Source organism: Natrix helvetica, assembly GCF_964273705.1.
Source record: "Natrix helvetica genome assembly, chromosome: 5".
Lineage (NCBI taxonomy): Eukaryota > Metazoa > Chordata > Lepidosauria > Squamata > Natricidae > Natrix > Natrix helvetica.
The window spans coordinates 93,082,578-93,100,782 of NC_138551.1; the positions used below are offsets into that span (position 1 = coordinate 93,082,578).

The window sequence follows — 18,205 nt, forward strand, 5'->3', positions numbered from 1 at the left end:
AAGGAACCTTGGAGGTCTTCTAGTTCAGCCCCCTTCTCAAGCAGGAGAACCTACACCAGTGATGGCGAATGTTTTTCTGCTCGGGTATCAAAAGGGCACGCGCACACATGATAGCGTGTGTGTGCGTGCCCACACCCATAATGCAATGTCCTCCTCCCCAGCGCATGTGCGCACAAAAGTTCATTTCTGAACTTCCAGTAGGCTCGTCGGGCTTGTTTTTCAACATCCATAGGCTCCGGAGGCTTTCCTGAAGCCTGGGGAAGGCGAAAACGGCCTCCCCCCACCCTTTCAGAAGGCCAAAAAATCAGCTGGCCAGTGTACACATGCACGCTGGAAATGACATAGGGCAACACTTTGCGTGCCTTCAGATATGGCTCCGCATGCTATCTATGGTACACGTGCCATAGGTTTGCCATCAATTTCAGGTAAGTGACTGTCTAGACTCTTCTTAAAAACCTCCAGCGACGGAGCGCCCACTTTTTCTGAAGGCAACTTCTGTTCCACTGGTTAATTGTCCTCACTGTTAGGAAGTTTCTCCTTAGTTCCAGGTTGCTTCTCTCTTGGAAGGTATCTTTTCAAGCTATCTGGATTTTCACGGCCCAGATCTGGGAACTCATTTCTCCACAAGTGACAAGTCATTATGGATGGGGATAAATAGAACAAAAAATAAATGGGCAACATTTTGAGATTCGTTTGTCCTCCTGCCAGGGACACAAGAGAATTGAAGGGTCCCTGGTGCCCTCTATGCTTGATTGTTTTTCCTGGAGACATTTTGTTATCCAACTAGGTAACATCATCGGTGCTAGTAAGGAGTGGGGTTTTCTCTCAGTCTACTGAGTGCCTGAGTTTGCTCTGAGTGCCCTTAATTGGTTCTCAGAGCAAATCCCACTCCTTACTTGCACTGATGATGTTACCTAGTTGGGCAATGAAACATCTGCAAGAAAACAACAAAGCTGAGAGAGCACCAAGGACCTTTTCATTCAACCCTGAGCTTCAAATATTCTCCTTTACTGGTACATAAGAGAGTTGCCTAAGAACTACCTTCATGAGTAAAAAGTGACTAGGGGTGACCTGATAGCAGTGTTTCAATATTTAAGGGGGTACCACAGAGAAGAGGCAGTCAACCTATTCTCCAAAGCATGAGAAGGCAGGACAAGAAGCAATGGATGGAAACTAATCATGGAGAGAAGTAAGCTGGAATTAAGGAGATTAACTCCCAAATAGTGAGAACAATTAACCAGTGGAATGGCTTGCCTTCAGAAGTTGGGGGTGCTTCATAAATGGAGGTTTTTAAGAAGAGACTAGACAGAGATTTGTCTGAAATAGCATAGGCTGTCTTGCTTGAGCCATTTTGGGGGCATTTTCAGGCTGTTTTAAGGCCGTTTTTAGACTATTTTTGGGCTGTTTTTTTTTTGCCAAAAACACTGGTCAAACACTGACCTGTGAGGGACAGCTCACCTGTAAGATGCATTGGGGCAGTGGTGAAATCTAATTTTTTTACTACTGGTTCTGTGGGCATGGCTTGGTGGGTGTGGTTTGGTGGGGTCATGTGACTGTGTGGGCGTGGCTATGTAGTCATGTAACGGGGGGGGGGAATCAAAAGATAGAAACTTACTTTAACAATGTCCTGCTGGAGCAGGGTTGGACTAGATGACCTTCAGGTCCCTTCCAGCCCTGGATTATCTTCTGAAGATGCATCTAGTGCCAGGTTTGCAGTTCTTCCTTCCTCTCCTTTTTCCTTCCCTCCCTCCCTTTCTTTCCCCCCTTCTTTCTTTCTTTTTCTTTTTCTTTTTCTCCCTTGTTTCTTTCTTTCTCCCTTGTTTCTTCTTTCTTCTTTCTTTCTTTCTTTCTTTCTCTTTCTTTTTTCTTTCTTTCTTTCTTCTTCTTCTTTCTTTCTTTCTTTCTTTCTTTCTTTCTTTCTTTCTTCTTTCTTTCTTTCTTTTTTATTTCTCAGTACCCCCCACTCCCCATTTTTGGCCTAGCAGGCTTCAGGGGAGCCTGCTGGGAGCAAAAATGGACACATACACACACACACACACACACACACACACACACGTTCCCAGAGAACCTGTAGTAGCATTTTTTACTACTGGTTCGGGTGAACCGGTCGGAAGCGGTAGTATTTCACCCCTGCTTTGGGGGCTTCTGGGATATGGCAAGGCCCTTTGGAGCAGAAGCCTTGAGTTGTGAAATCCAGATGACCTCTGCATTGGTGAAACATTTGTCTTCAGACCAGAGAAACTCCAGTCTGAGACAAATTAAGAGATGCTCTCTTCTCCATTGGCCAAGAAAGGATGTTCTTTCATGGGCACGCCCAATGAGAAGGAAACAGATAGTGTTGTGTAGCATGTGTATTGTTGTGTTTGCTTATTTTTGGAGATGGGCGAAGAATTTCTAGTAGGAACTGTTGACCAATTGCTTTCTTGACCAAGGTGTTGCTGGCACTGACTGAGTAAAAGCCTCTAATCTTAATGCCTATGAGGGAGAACCGTGGATTTTTCTTCTTCTGAGATTCATAGCTTTTCTTGGTTAGTCATGATTAGAGTTAAGAGTTGTGTCTGTGGACAATGACTGCCCGGATAGCAACTTCTGTTCTAAATTATGTTGCCTTCTTGAAAATGTGGATTTTGCAGGAAGGATAAAAATGCCAGGACCCCAATATCTGTTGTGGCTCGCCAGCAGCCAGCAGAGCTGGCAGCAGACTCGGACAGTGAGGAGGTTGGGGAGGAACATGGGCCAGTCCTGGAGTCTGGGGAAGGCTCTGATGAGGGCTCTGTGTCAGAGGCAGAGAGGGGGCCAGAGCCGTATGCCAGTTATCAGCTGCCTTCGGAGTTGGAGATAAGTGGGGCAAAAGAACAGCTGGAGCCTGTTCCCAATGCGTGCATGCGCAGAGCTGTCAGGAGAGAAGAACAGTTAAGGAACAGGGGTCGACTCAAGAGTAAAGGCAAAAGGGGATGCTGAATGGCCCCTCCCATAGGGAATAAATGGGAGCAAAAGGGAAGTGGTGTTTGTAGGAGACAATTAGCTTATTATTGTGAAGATTTGCTTATCGGAGTTTGTGCCTTACAGAGACTCTTTGCCAGGTATTTCATTGTACAGCATTGCAACTAGAACAGTGATGGCTAACCTTTTTCTCCTTGTGTGCCAAAATCGTGTGCATCCATAATGCAATGTGCCCTGTCCCCCGTGCATGCACGCACAGCCCCCGCGCTTCCCCCACCCCTGTGCATGCACATGACACCCCCTCCCCCGTGCCACATTTTGGGCCTAGCAGCCCCCCTTGAAGCCTCCTGGCACCAAAAATGGAGCACAGTAAGGGGGCACTGCACTCCCCTCCCCTTCCCCCCACCCCCGCGCATGCACACCCAACCCCCCCAAGCCCAGCACGCATGCATGCATATCTCCCACATGCGCAACAAAGACCCAAAAATCAGCTGGCGGGTGGGAGGCACCTGCCCATGTGCGGTGGGGCTTCACGTGCCACCTCTGGCAGGCTTGCCATAGGTTCACCATCATGGAACTAGAAGTTCTTGGCCTGGCAAGTATCCAAGGACTGATAACGTCTGTGTTTCACTTCACAACTGTGGCAAGGAAGGTTATAAAATGGAGGCAAAACTCACAACTTTGTGGTTTAGAGCAGGGGTCTCCAAACTTGGTAATGTTAAGACATGTGGACTTCAACTCCCAGAATTCCTCAGCCAGCTGAGGAACAAGTCTGAGGAATTCTGGGAGTTGAAGTCCACAAGTCTTAACATTGTCAATGTTGGAGACCCCTTGTTTAGAGGGCTACCTATGGTCCAGTTTCCCATTCCACATCTGGATTGCATGATCTCTCCTCCCAGATTCCCCAATTCCATTCTGGGTTCAGCACAATCTAAAACCCACACAGAGCTCCAAAGAAACGAAGCAAAGAAGACAGTGGTATTCCTTGTTTGTTTTGCAGTATTTTAATACAGCATTAAAACTGCCATAACACTAAACACAAGCTAATACTATCCAGCAATTAAGGCACATGTCGGAATGCCATTTTATGGACAATCCACAGCAGAATTTCGACAGTCTTTTCTGCAACCCTTTTTTATAGTCAGTTGTCACTTTGGTGGCTGAGCTAAGCCTGTCTTCTCTGAGGCCTATGTCCATAGAAAAGTTATTATTTTCTTCATTTAAAAAAAAACAAAACAAAAAAGCTGTACAAGTTAATGACTGGTTAAAGAAGAGAAAAATTATACAACTGAGAACTCAAATGAGTACAGCTAGAATTTCTTTTTTTAAAGTAAGTCATTAAACTAATTGAAATTGGCAGAAATCAATAGAATGACAATATTAGTTTCATATATTGTAGTTTGCTGCTCTAAATAACTTTTGTAAGAGACATTAAGAACTCAGGGCAGGCCTGAGCTCATTTTAAACAGGGTTTAAAACAAACAAACAATCTTAATATAACAGAACTATGGGGAACAGTAAAGAATAAGATGCATATAATATACATGACTCTAACATGCATATTGTATCACATTATGCATTCTAAATAAAAATAAACACAAAATGCATATATTACCGCAACCCTCTCTCGGTTACAGCTAATGACTGAGTGCATTGCTTTAACGCCAGTCTTATTGCTTTCCAGACCTCAGTGAGATGTTTCTTGAACAGTTTTCAGCATCGTTGGGTAGGGTAAGGCATACCCTGCTCACCTCTTAAGATGCAGTGTAAAAAAAATAATAAACACATCCAACAGCAACTCTTTGGATCATTTCACACCTTACACAACAAGACACCTGGAGTTCTCCTCAAGAGAGAGTGCATGCCACGAAGAGTGGTGCTCAACTGTCTAACAGACCAATCTGGTTCATGTATGTGCTTTTTATTTTTCCAAATTTGACCCTTCAGATATGGAAATTGTTGGCATTCATTGCTGGAATGTATGTCTATGCAACAACTACAGTAATATTCAGCCAGTAAATGGCAGTGTTTACAAGTTTGGATCTATGCTAAATACTCTACGCTCTAAGTAAGAGTTTCCTGTTTCCTGTTACAGTTGAACAGTTGAGCAGTAAAGCACATGGTGACTGTGCTTTACTGCTCTGTGGTGCTATATATAAACAGAATTTCTAACAGAAATGAAGGTTGTGGGGTTTTTTAACAGAAAGATCCTAGGTGTGCATTTAAGTGGAATGTGTGAAAAATAACCACAGAACGTTTACGCTTCAGTTCTTATCTTTGCACTAGAGTTTCTGCTGACAATGGGCACATGTGGCAGTCATCTGGCCCAGGCCAAATGCATGTCTTAGGTCTGGATTGTTAGTGTGTTTCACTCAAGGCCATCAAGTAGAAAAAGTTACTCCAACAACCTGATTCTTACAAAATCAGTCCTAGCTTTTCTAAAAAGGCAATAATACTTTCCATAATACACATATAAATAAATCGAATAAGTATATTAATATAAGTTCTAAACACCCAAATAATACACTGGTTACTTAATACTGATATTTTCATCCACATATAAGCAATAAGAAGAACAATATGGCTTAAAAGAATTGCAAGGCTTCATTTTCTTGTCAGAATTATGTATCAACTTTCATATAATATTCTATGTAGACAATATTTCCTTCTTAATGTAGCTCGGTTGCATATTTTATACAGACAAAGGCACTGTAAAAAAAAGAAAAGGAAAAAAAAACACAAATTCCTTCCATAAATATTTTCTTGAGGATACACCCTTAATTTTGCATAATACTTAAGAAAACTCTTAGCTCTGTTAGTATCATAGTATAGAAAACTAAGACCCTTTCTGAAAGCTTCAGAGTTGTAAAAACACTTTTAAAAAAGCCTCAAGCAAAACTAACAATAGTAATTTTAAAAGACCCTCAAATATATACAGAAAGGTTACGGCAAAGTATTCCAATAACAATTCAGTATTACAAAGAAATATTTGTAACCATTCAAAAATTTTAAACATCTAAAAAGTTCTCCAAAATACACACACACAGTATTAAAAAAAAAAAAGAGGAGAGGAACACTAGGTCAAGTATAACTCAAGATAAATACACTTCGGCAAGTAAAACTGTAAAATATTTCATAACAAGGGAGAGTAAACATTAATATCCATGGATTACATTTATTAACTGCACACGATTGTCCCTTTTGACAATTATCCTAAGAAAACGCAAGCCTTCATTTTGTTCAGTTACCCTATCGGTCAGGCTCAATCAGTGCTACAACGACACAGAAATAATTCTAGAGGCAGTGGTTTTTTGCAGACGAGAAAGGAAAGAGCACTGAAATTTTGGCTAGTTATAAAATCATGTCTTCCTACAGCGGCCCGCAACCCTTTGGGCAGGGGTGAAATCTACTTACTTTTGCTACCGGCTCGCAAATGTGAGTGCACGCTCCGCTCGCACATGCCACCTCCGTGCATGTGCAGGACCCTTTGTGCATGAGCAGAGTGTCAAAAATGGGATGTGATGACGTCCGGGTGGGTGGAGCCTGCTACCGAGCGCATCTGAAAGGTAAGTAGAACAGCAAGGGGGAGGGAAATCCGCTGTACCATGTGATATAAATCGTGCATCACAGCTGATCATCAGAAAGACTGGTTCGCCTAAACCGGTATCATTTTTTACTACCGGTTCGGGGGAACCAGTAGCTTTTTTTACTACCAGTTCAGGTGAACTGGTCCTAACCGGTAGCATTTCACCCCTGCCTTTGGGGCACTAGAGGACTGATTCCGTGGAGAAGGGTTTTCCCGTCGAATGGAGGGGGTGTGGTTTCACGTGCTGCCCACATCCCGCGGATGGGGCTTCACTTGTTTGCGTGGCCCGATTTCTGGTTCATGGCCCCGGGAGTCAGAGACCCTTGTCTTACAAGTCAATGTGGCATGAAACATTCTTAAAAGGCCAAATTAGAATCTACTCTCTGTTGAACTGCAGCGTCACAAGGCTGATAGAGGAATTCAGTATAAGGCACTTGGACATCACTCACCCCACTGCAATAACCCCTCTATTCTTCCATGTAGGTCATTAGTAACCCTGAATGAAAAACTTCACAATCAGGTGAATCACAGATACTCAAAAATCATGCCGTACACAACTGGTTTCTTCCATCGATAGCGCTGCTACTAATTCTTGCTGTCGATGAACTTCAGAGTTCTTTTCTCAGCTGCCTTTAATCCAGGGTGTTTCCTAGAGTCTCACTCACACACAAACCTGCATTCTGAATTCTATCTGCCACTGACCTTAATCAAATTGCAGAATCCTATCCAGAAAAGATCTTTTAGCATAACGTATTAAACCTACATGAAACGGCTCGGGCTGGACTTTCCACCGCAGAGATCGTGCAATGATAGGATCTCTTGTTTGAGCAAAGGGGTTGGACTAGAACTGTGACGGCGAACCTATGGCACGTCTGCCAGAAGTGGTACGAAGAGCCATCCCTCCGGGCACATGAACCATCGCCTGTTGCTCTTCGAGGCTCCGGTCCGCTGGCCAGCTGGTCTTCACACACGCGGGAGTGCTGGAAACCAGCTGCCCTGTGCGCGTGCTGGGAAGATGATCTTCCGGTTTCTGCCGCACGCATATGCACCGGCCACCTGATCTTAACACACACATGTGCACCAGAAACCGGGAGACCAGGTGGCCAATGTGGATGCATGTGCCGAAACGGGAAGATCATTTGCTCTTCCAGCTGGTCTTCCAGTTTACAGCACCCACACATGTGCGCGCTCCCGTTTTGGCACTCGGTGCCGAAAAGGTTTGCCAACACTGGACTAGAAGACCTCCATGGTCCCTTCCAACTCTGTTATTCTCTTAAGATAATAAAGAACAACCGCCTGCTATTTAAAATGAATTGTGCTCAACTGGCCTTCATTTTTAACATCAGTTGAAAAATAGTAATAATCTTATCTACATTTTGTTGTCCTTGGGGAATTCTATATAGGCAGGTATGACAACAACTAGAAAGATTTTGGTTAATATTTTATAAGTGCTCAAACAACAACAACAAAAACCTGCAACTGGTTTAATATAAGGCTACTTGTATTGTATTTCTCCTATTATTCAATTCTTACTCCTACTTAAAAAGAAAAACAAACGAACGTTAACACTAAAGTTCAAATTCTTCAAAAGCCATCGCTCCATTCTTCCTGCTCTGGATAATGACACATGCTTGAAAGGGTAACGTGACTTCAGGAGTCTAATTATCCAGATTCTCCGGTTTATATCTTTTTTCTTAAAACAGGTTATAATACCATTAATCTTTACTTTCTTTTTTCTGGACTCAATTAATTGAGTCTTTAATCATGTAAACAATGCAGAGGAAAGCTTTCCGCTTTGTTAATTCAGAGGAGTTGCTATGTAAACAAGAACTGATCCAGAAATGGTCTCTTCATGGATTCACCTACACCTATTCATTTTTATAATAAACACACTGACAATAAGGGGATTTATAGAGGTCATTTCCATACAACTGTTGGGTCCAATATAAATTATGACCCAACTGCTAATTAATTTTAGTGAACTGTGTCAAGAAAATTTACTTGAAGCTAAAAAAAAAAAAAACCTTTCTACCTCTGACTTAAGATTAATAAGGTTCATAAAGAGATGCACCTTGTTTCCATGGAAGCTTAAACAGATTTAGCAACTTTTCTAAATTAGGAAGTTCACTCCATTACTGTACAAGATGCTGCAACTATTTGTATTAAGATACAGGAATTTCCCACCGATTTGAAAAAGGAAACATCGTTCACCAGAAATTGTAAGGTATATATATATGTTCCAGGTAATCTGGGAAATAATTCTTGGTGTTGGTAACATTTGGCAAGAATTCCCCCCCCCCCCCCAAAAAAATATACTGGGCAAACTTCTCCAATAAGTCCAATCTACCAAGCCCTTGGAGGGTCTCGTATCTCTGGAGAGTATTTGGAAATATCTGGAACAGGCTACATTTGAACGCTGCTCCATAAGTTCTGTGGCAGAAAGTTACAGGTTGACTTGGAATTTATAGAAAGAGATTAAGAATAGATAGACAAGAGTAGCTAGATCTGTCACAATATCTCCCTGCCTTGTATACCCTTACCCTGTAATTCTTACATTGCTGAACTCTTGTGGTTTGGCAAGGTGAGTAAAAATGAGGTGGCTAAAAAGAGGAACAAGATTGTTGGGGGCAGTATGCTGACTGCTTAGAGAGGGCTGTAAAAGCACTACAAAGTGGTATATAAGTCTAAGTGCAGTGGTGGGATTCAAATAATTTAACAACCGGTTCTCTGCCCTAATGACCAGTTGGGGAGGCGGGGCTTGGTGGTCATGTGACTGGGTGGGCATGGCCAACTCAACGTCACTCAGGTTGATGGCCGCTTCACCTTAGTTGTTACAATGTAATAAGGGTTAACCGGAGAGGCAGTTTCTGGAAGCAGGGCAATAAAGGTTAGGCTAGAAATAACACCAGAATGTTTCCTTCCTGCCTTCCTTACAGGATTAGCCCTGTAAAGTGGAAAAACAAAACAAAAGGAGATTTCTTCCAACAACCGGTTCTCCGAACTGCTTAGAAAGTTAGCAACCGGTTCCCCCAAATAGGTGCCAGCTGGCTGACTCCCACCACTGTCTAAGTGTTATTGCTATTGCTATTGCCAAAATAAGGCTGGTCCAGTTCTCTAAGGTCCTGGGTCCTACCAGTATCTTGAAACTCTTCCAGATGCAAAGAACCTCTGTTGACTTGCCATCTGCAATACAGAATGTGGTATTACTCTTCTTGATGATCTGGCAATGGTCTTGGTTGATTTTGTATAACGTATTCACTGTTCAATATTGCCCTGATCTGAATTCCTAATCCATCTCTAGTTGTAGAACAGCAGGCAGGGCCTGAGGGGGGGGGGGATTAAATGAGTCATTAGCCTAGAGCAGGGGTGTCAAACTTGATTTCATTGAGGGCCAGATCGGGGTTGTGTTTGACCTCAGGGTGGGGGGGGGGGGGAAGCAGAGTGAGCGACGCTGGGGTGGGCATGGCCAACGCGACGTCACTTGTGTTGGGGGCACCTGTGGTGGCCTGAGCATTCTGCCGGAGGAGATGGGCTCCTGAGCTCCATTTTTGGCTGCAAAGGGCTCCTGAAACCCTCTGCCTGTGAAAATGGAGCTTGGAAAGGCCGCATGCAGCCCCCCTCCTGAGCTCCTTTTTCACTGGCAGAGGCCCCATGGGCCAGTCCTTCACTATTTCCAGGGCAGCCCCCCAGGCCAGATTTAAGCAACCTGCGGGTCGGATCCAGCCCCCAGTCCTAGAATCTTTATGCACCCCCAAACAGTCTAAACCCAATCCCATTGACTTATTTAGCACCAATTTAGTGTTGACTAGATTCTTGTCTGTAGGCTTAAGCAATAAATCTTCTTAACTTTAATTTAATGTACAGTTCAGATTCTTCACACTAGATTTCTATAGCAACAAACAGGATACCTAGAATGCTTTAAGCGCTGCTTTAACGGCATTTTAAATGAAGATACCATATTTTTCGGAGTATAAGATGCACCGGAGTATAAGACCCACTAAGGTTTTGAAGAGACAATTTTTTTAAAAAAAAAGATTTTTTCACTCTGCAAACCTCCCCCAAACAGCCCATTTTTCTTGAAAATGGGCCCGTTTCCCCCCCCCAAACCCCGTGTTTTTTCACGTGGTTGAGCTGCTTCCTTCTAGGACAGGCAGGGAACCAAAGTTAGAACTTGAATGGCAACTGAATTTTTAAAAACATTAAAACTTTGGCGGAGGGTGGGAGGGGTTGGACGATGACTTACAAAGTCCCTTCCAATACTATTATTCTGTTCTATTCTGTTCTGTTCTGTTAGTAAACCAAGGATCAGAATTAGAACAGATTCGATTTACCTTTACTAAAACCTAAAAACGATTAACCAGAATGCTTTTCCCAGTTGTGCATTTAATAACTATCTTATTAAAAATTACCCTTAGTTTAACTTCCATAGTTAAAATGGTCAATTTTCAGAGGTCAATGGCCACCCAGTGTTGAGGAAGGTCAAAGGGGGACCTCTCCTTTTGTCGAGCTACAAGGCACCTTATCATGAAAATGAAATTTTGGTCTATCATACAACAGTAAGTGAAATCTATCCTCTTTTTCTAGTGTTCTAAACTCAGGGCTAATAGACTCACATTGACAGGCCATCAAGAAAAGGTCTTAATCATCATACTAGACCATCAGCTGAAAGTACCAATTAGCCACCACCACTAGATTTGATGTGATCCCATGGGGATTACCCATTTAGTTGATCTTGGCCAACCTAAGTATGTAAACAGACTCCTACAATAAATTTCTGAGTGTCCTAAACTCAAGACTAAATCTTGATCCTAGACAATCCTATTAGGCATTGTTCTGAAAGTCATGGCACCATGCAAGAATAGAAATAAATCGCAATCTGGAGATGAACGAAGAAGAGGGAGACAACCTATTCTCCAAACACCTGAGGGCAAGACAGGAATTAATGACTGGAAACTTATCAAAGAGAGATCTAACCTAGAATTAAGGAGAAATTTCCCGACAGCGAGAACAATTAAATCAGTGAAACGATTTGCCTTCAGAAATTGTGGGAGATCCATTACTGGAAGTTTTTAAAGAGAGATTGGACAGCCATTTGTCCAGAATAATATAGGGCAGGGTTGGTGAACCATTTTGGCACCGAGTCCCGAAAAGGGAGAGTGCACAAACTGGAAGAGGAGGTATCCGGTACGCATGCGTGCATCGTGAAGCTGCACTTCTGGTTTCCAGCGGGCGCATGTTTTTCAGTTTCTGGCGTGCGTGTGCGTGCAAAAACCAACTGGCCGGCGTGCATGCGCATGCCAGAAACTGGAAGACCAAGAGGCCAATGCATGCATGCATGCCCTAACGCTGCTCCTCCAGTTTCCGGCGCTCCCGCATATGCAAAAACCAGCTAGCTGGTGTGCAGGCACGCTCGAGTGCCTGGAGACATGGCTCTGCGTGCCATAGAGCGTGGCATAGATTTGCCACCACTGATATAGGGTCTCCTGTTTGGAAGTCCCTTCCAACTGTGTCCTGCTCTGATGTGACATGATACAGCTCCTTATCGGTTGTTGACTTCTCTTACCATGCTATTAAAACCTCATGGAGAAGGAGGGAGGGAGGAAGAAGAGTTTCTCAGCCTTTCTTCTCTAAATATATCAAACTTTCCTTTCTTTCGCCCAAGTTAGCCAGGGATTACATGGGAGTGAAGTCCAACCCATTGAGAGAACATTTATGTGGGAAAGAAGTGCATGAAAGGAAGATGAAACTCTGGCTGATGAAACTCCCACCATTAATTGTTGATGGAGGAACAGGCCAAACTCCACCCAAAATTATGTGTCTTGGGGACAATGATGGTACCTTGTTTCTCTGAAAATAAGACAGGGTGTTATTTTCTTTTGACCCCCAAAATAAACGCTTGGCCTTATTTTTGGGGAGGTCTTATTATTTTTGAGGTGCAGGAGACGGTGAGTGTGGTCACCTCATGGCTGCTGCTGCGTTGCAATATTTTCAGGGAGGGCTTATTTTCAGGGGAGGGCTTACTTTAGCGCAAGTGCTCAAAAGCACAATTGGACTTATTATCCGGGGAGGTCTTATATTCAGGGAAACATGGTAGAGAAACAGACAGAAGTGGAGAGGTGGGAGCTGAATTCGGATAGTCTTTGTCTGTTGAACACAAAATGATGCTACATATGTTGGTTATGCAGCCTGAGGATAAGGAAATTTAGCCACCGTTGGTAGCTAAAGAAAAAGGTTGAAGGTTACATAGGAAGTTAGGGTAAACAAAAACAGCCTTTAGAAATAAGTGCATTTATGCAAGCTTGTTCTGAAACAGACCTCCTGGATGTAAGTGGGGCCTTCATTGACATAAATGTGCATAAAGCTGCTACATGGGAAAGACAAACTCTTTTCCCACTCTACATGTTCTACCATCGTCACGCTTCCATGAAAACCACTCGTCAGACAATTATTCACTTGTTCTTTTCATCCCTCCGATTTAAAACACACACACTCTTAAGCTCACCAAATGTCTTTCTTCAGTAGCCCTGTGAGACCTTTGGAAAAAACAGGCTAGTAGAAGATCCAAACCATATCCAAGTCAAGAAAACTGAATATTTGCACCAGTGGTGGGATTCAAATAATTTAACAACAGTTCTCTGCCCTAATGACCAGCTGGGTAGATGTGGCTCGGTGATCATGTGACCATGTGCACGTGGCCAACTCAATGTCATTCAGGTTGACGGGCGCTTCGCCTTAGCTGTTACAATGTAGTAAGGGTGAACCGGAGAGGCAGTTTCTATAAGCAGTGCAATAACAATTAGGCTAGAAACCACACCAGAATGTTTCCTTCCTGCCTTCTTTACAGGATTAGCTCTGTAAAGTGGAAAAAAACAAAAGGAGATTTTTTCCAACAACCGGTTTTCCAGACTGCTTAAGAAGTTAACAACCGGTTCTCCCGAATAGGTGCGAACTGGAGGAATCTGACCACTGATTTGCACCACATCCTTATTTCCTTCGAAAACCTTAGCTTTAAAGAATTCTAGTTGGCAATGTTAGCTAAAAGAAGCATTTATCAACAGCATTTAGATTTATAGACTCCCCCCATAAAATGCATCTTGAATCATGCCTGCCTGATCCCACCCCACCCCACTCCACAATTCATCCAAGCATATGTTCCTGACCTTATACATCTGTCTGGACAAACAACACTAGTTCAACTTGGGGTAGAATACTGGAATTGTGTAAACAATCAGTGGAAACCACTGTAGCGGTGGAAATCCATCATGAGTATGGCAGGTATAGTCCAGCAAGAGCCAGTGGTCAGTTGGTCTCCACCCATATGAAAACATGGCTTGTTTTTGCGAGACCTTTAAGGAAGGAATACGCATCACACCACATGGACCTACAGATACACGTTGTATGTCCGTACATACACAGGGAAAATGTTACATTCAGTTAAAGGAAAGGCATATGATTAGATTAGGCAATAATGGTGATGGATGAAGGTTCTTAGATGACGGATCTTCCTCTTTCCCTTTTGGCTTACCACCACAGGATCTGTGGTGGCAGACCCCAGTCTCCGTGGGTTTCTTTATTGCACACGGCGGCAGTAGTAGCCCAGGACTTTGCATTTCTCGCAGAGATGCTGAGGGTGTTCTTTGCTTTGATCCGAGACGTCCAGCCCATCAGGTTTTTCCAAGGGTCTCTGCATGGAGGAGGCAAGCACAAGGATTAAACCCAGTCCCATGTTTTCCTGCTACACCTCTGAATCCGGACAGACACAAGAGACTTTTTCAAGCAGCAGCTCAGGAAATGCCTACAGAACATTCACAAGAAGGTTGCCTGTGGTGTAAAGCATTCAATTAATTGTCACTATGTTTGTTTGATTGGAGTTCATTATCAGACCATTCATAAGTCCTTTGAGGTCAACATCCTGAGCTCATTTGGAGGTTCTAACAGGAGATCACTGCCAGGGCTTAGTCTTAAAACAGGGGTGTCAAACGCAAGGCCTGGGGGTCAGATCCAGCGTGCAGGGTGCTTAGATCTGGCCCGTGGGGCCACCCTGGAAACAGCAAAGGACTGGCTGTGCTTCTGCCAGTGAAAATGGAGCTCAGGAGAGCTGTATGCGCCCCCCCCAGCTCCATTTTCACTGCGCCCCCCCCCCCGCTCCATTTTCACTGGCAGAGGGTTGCAAGAGGCTGTTGCAGCATGAGTGATGTCGAGCTGGCCATGCCCACCCTGGCCATTCCTCCCCTGCCCCCCCTCCCAAAGTCAAACACAACCCTGAGGTGGCCCTCAATGAAATCAAGTTTGACATACCTGTCTTAGAATAACTACATTGTCACTTTGAATGTACACTAATCGGCATACATTAAAATGAAATTTTGTTGCCTACAGCTCTCAAAGGGTCTCCACCTCCAATATACACTATATAAACACAACAAAATAAATAAATACAAAATGATGCATATACCCACATATATTGTATGACATAGGGAAACAACACAGTCTAGTTTGGACCAGGGGTGAAAATCAGCAGGTTCTGGAGAACCAGTAGCGGAAATTTTGAGTAGTTCGGAGAACCAGCAAATACCACCTCTGGCTGGCCCCACCCCTGATCTATTCACTGCCTCCCAAGTCCTAGCTGATCGGGAGGGAATAGGGATTTTGCAGTATCCTGCCACGCCCATAGAACCGGTAGTTTAAAAAATTGAATTTTACCACTGATTCGGACCTATACATGTACATGGCAAGAAAAACGAATCTTGTGATTTTGCCAGACGGATGTCGTAGGGAACAAAGCTGTTACAGAATCTGGTAGCCCTGCTAGAAATACTTCAAAATCTCCTCCCAAAAGGGAGCAACAGAAACAGACGGTGAAGTGGGTGTGTGGGGTGCTTTGAGCTCCAAATACAGAGGGCTTGTAAGCAGTATCCTGAATATCCTATAATCATCTCTGCTGTTCTCACCACTCTCTGTAGGGACTTTCTATCTGAGGCACTGCTGCCAACAAACCAAACAGAGATGCAGTTTGTTAAAATACTCTCAATTGTGCCTCTGTAAAAAGTGGCTAGGACAGAAGGCGAAAGGCGAAAGATGTGCTCTCCTCATTTGACGCAGGAAATGCAGACACTGGTTTGCACGCTTCATAAGGATGATGTGTGGGGAGATCAAGTCAGGTTGTTGGTTATCTACCATCTCTTTGTGTGTGTTTTGTTTTTGTTTTTGGCAACAGCTGATGCTTGGCCAAATAGATATCATGCTATACCTTTTGCAACATTGAAAAAAAAAACATAGAAAAGGAGTAAGTCAAAAGTAGGAAGCAAGTAAAATGTTGCCAGGACAAACAAAAACAGAAAACCTAACTAAATGTGGTTTGTAACATTATCATTTACTTATGTTTTATCCTTAGCCATGCTTGTCATAAACCACATGCAGCCTTCAACTTACAACCATTTGTTTAGTGACCATTCGAAGTTACAACGGCACTGAGAAAAGTGACTTATGACCATTTTTCACATTTACAACGGCTTCAGCGTTCCCAGGATCACAGGATCAAAATTAGCAACCGGTTCTTATTTTGGAGGGTCGCAGTATCCCCGGCATCACGTGATCCCTTTTTGCGACCTTCTGACAAGCAAAGTCAAGGGGGGGGAGCCTGATTCACTTAACAACCAGTGATTCACTTAACAACTGTGGCAAAAGAGGTGGTAAAATGGAACAAAACTCACTGCCATGTTCAGCAATAAAAGTTTTGGGCTCAGTTGTGGACGTAAATCAGGGACTAGCTGCATTCCTCTGGTACAAAGTTGGTATATACAGGTAGTCCTTGACTTACAACCACAAATAAGCCCAAAGTTTATGTTGCTAAGTGAGACATTTGTTAAGTGAGTTTTGCTTCATTTTACGACTTTTCTTGCCATGTTTGTTAAGTGAATCACTGCAGTTGATAGGAAAGACGGCTTCCCCATTGACTTTGCAGGTCAGAAGGTCACAAAAGGGGATCGCGTGACTCCGGGGGACCCTGAGACTGTCATAAATGTGGGTCAATTGCCAAGCCTCTCAATGCTGATCACATGACGATGGGTCGTAAGTGTGAAAACCAGTCATAGCTCCCTTTTTTCAGTGCCGTTCTAACTTTGAACTGTCACTAAATGAACTATCGTTAATCGAGGACTACCTGTACAATAAATACCTTCATACACAGAAATCAGTATGATTTACAGGTAACAGCACAATATATTGTTAGAATTTATGCATAGTTGTCTGACTTGAAGTGACCTATAGGCTTCATTAAATTAAACTCCAACTTCAGCCATATTTGTTTGTTTGTTTGAATTTGCCAAACAAAAATGAGAACAAGAATAAAAGAATAAAAATACAGAGACGGAGACAATAGGAACATTAGTTCACTTATGCCTAAGGGCCTAACATGTCCTAAGGATAATGAAAGTTAGGATTTAACCTGCCTTAAACAAGATTATTATATGAAGAGCATTAATAGTTCAATGTAATACTTCTTCTCTCACAGTTAATTCTGTGAATTAAATTGTGGCAATGGAACATTTTAAAATAAAATAATCTCTTCTCTTTCACCCCCAAGTTGAAGGCTTTTAATGGAAACACATTTTACACAAGCCCCGGTGATTTATTTATTTATTTTGGACATTAATCCAGTTTCTGGAATTGCTGACACACTGGAAGTGATTTCTGGATAAAACAAATGAAATTAAACTTGCACACGCAGGAGTTAAATTAGTGAGGGAGCCAGACAAACAGAGTTTGACAGTTCCCATAAAATGGCTCAGTTCCATCATCGTAAATTGCTCAACAAACATGTACTTTTGGAAAACAATAATACACACTGTTTATACTTCCATCCTAATATGTTTAAGTTACAGATTGGGCTATCATTTATCTGGAATATGTATATGTTTTACCATCTTTCATTTTTAACCTACTCTAAATTCATCCAAAGAATGGCCATTGAACTGAACAAAACATCTGTATTTCATGTACTTCTTGTTGTACAATAAACAATTGTCCGTCTTGAATAAATAATATAAAAAGTAAAAAGAACCAAAAATCACGAGTCACCAAGTTCTTATTACATAAGATTTTAAGGCATCTTTTCTATATGGATTTCAACCCCGAAAGGGGGTAGAAAAAATAGAATGTAGTGGAGTGGAGTGGTATGGAATGGAATAGGAATAGGAATAGAATATGGGGAGGTGTAAGGTACTTTGGAGGTCTTCTAGTCCAACCCCCTGCTTAGGCAGGAAACCCTATATTTCAGACAAATGGTTGTCCAACCTCTTCTTAAAAACTTCCATTGTTGGGGCATTTACAACTTCTAGAGGCAAGTTGTCCCACTGATTAATTGTTCTCACTGTCAGGAAATTTCTTCTTAGTTTTAAGGTTGCTTCTCTCCTTGATTAGTTTTCACCCATTGCTTCATGTCCTGCCCTCAGGTGCTTTGGAGGATAGATTGTCCCTCTCTTCTTTGGAGCAGCCTCTGAGATATTGGAACAATGCTATCATGTCTCCCCTAGTTCTTCTTTCTATTAAGCTAAACATACCCAGTTCCTGCAACCGTTCTTCATATGTTTTAGCCTCCAGTCCCCTAATCATCTTTGTTGCTTTTCTCTGCACTCTTTCTAGAGTCTTCACATCTTTTTTACATCGTAGCAACCAAAA

The 18,205-nt window shown here is 42.8% G+C and overlaps 1 protein-coding gene across 1 annotated transcript in view; it reads right to left on the bottom strand.

Annotated features, from left to right (window-relative positions):
- Window positions 1–3,928: 3,928 nt before the first annotated feature.
- ZCCHC24 (zinc finger CCHC-type containing 24) overlaps window positions 3,929–18,205 on the bottom strand; it is a 150,834-nt gene continuing 136,557 nt past the window's right edge. The window contains exon 4 of the mRNA XM_081953793.1: window positions 3,929–14,213. Coding sequence (XP_081809919.1) covers window positions 14,100–14,213 — 114 coding nt within the window. The 3' untranslated portion in view covers window positions 3,929–14,099. The remainder of the gene's footprint in view (window positions 14,214–18,205) is intronic.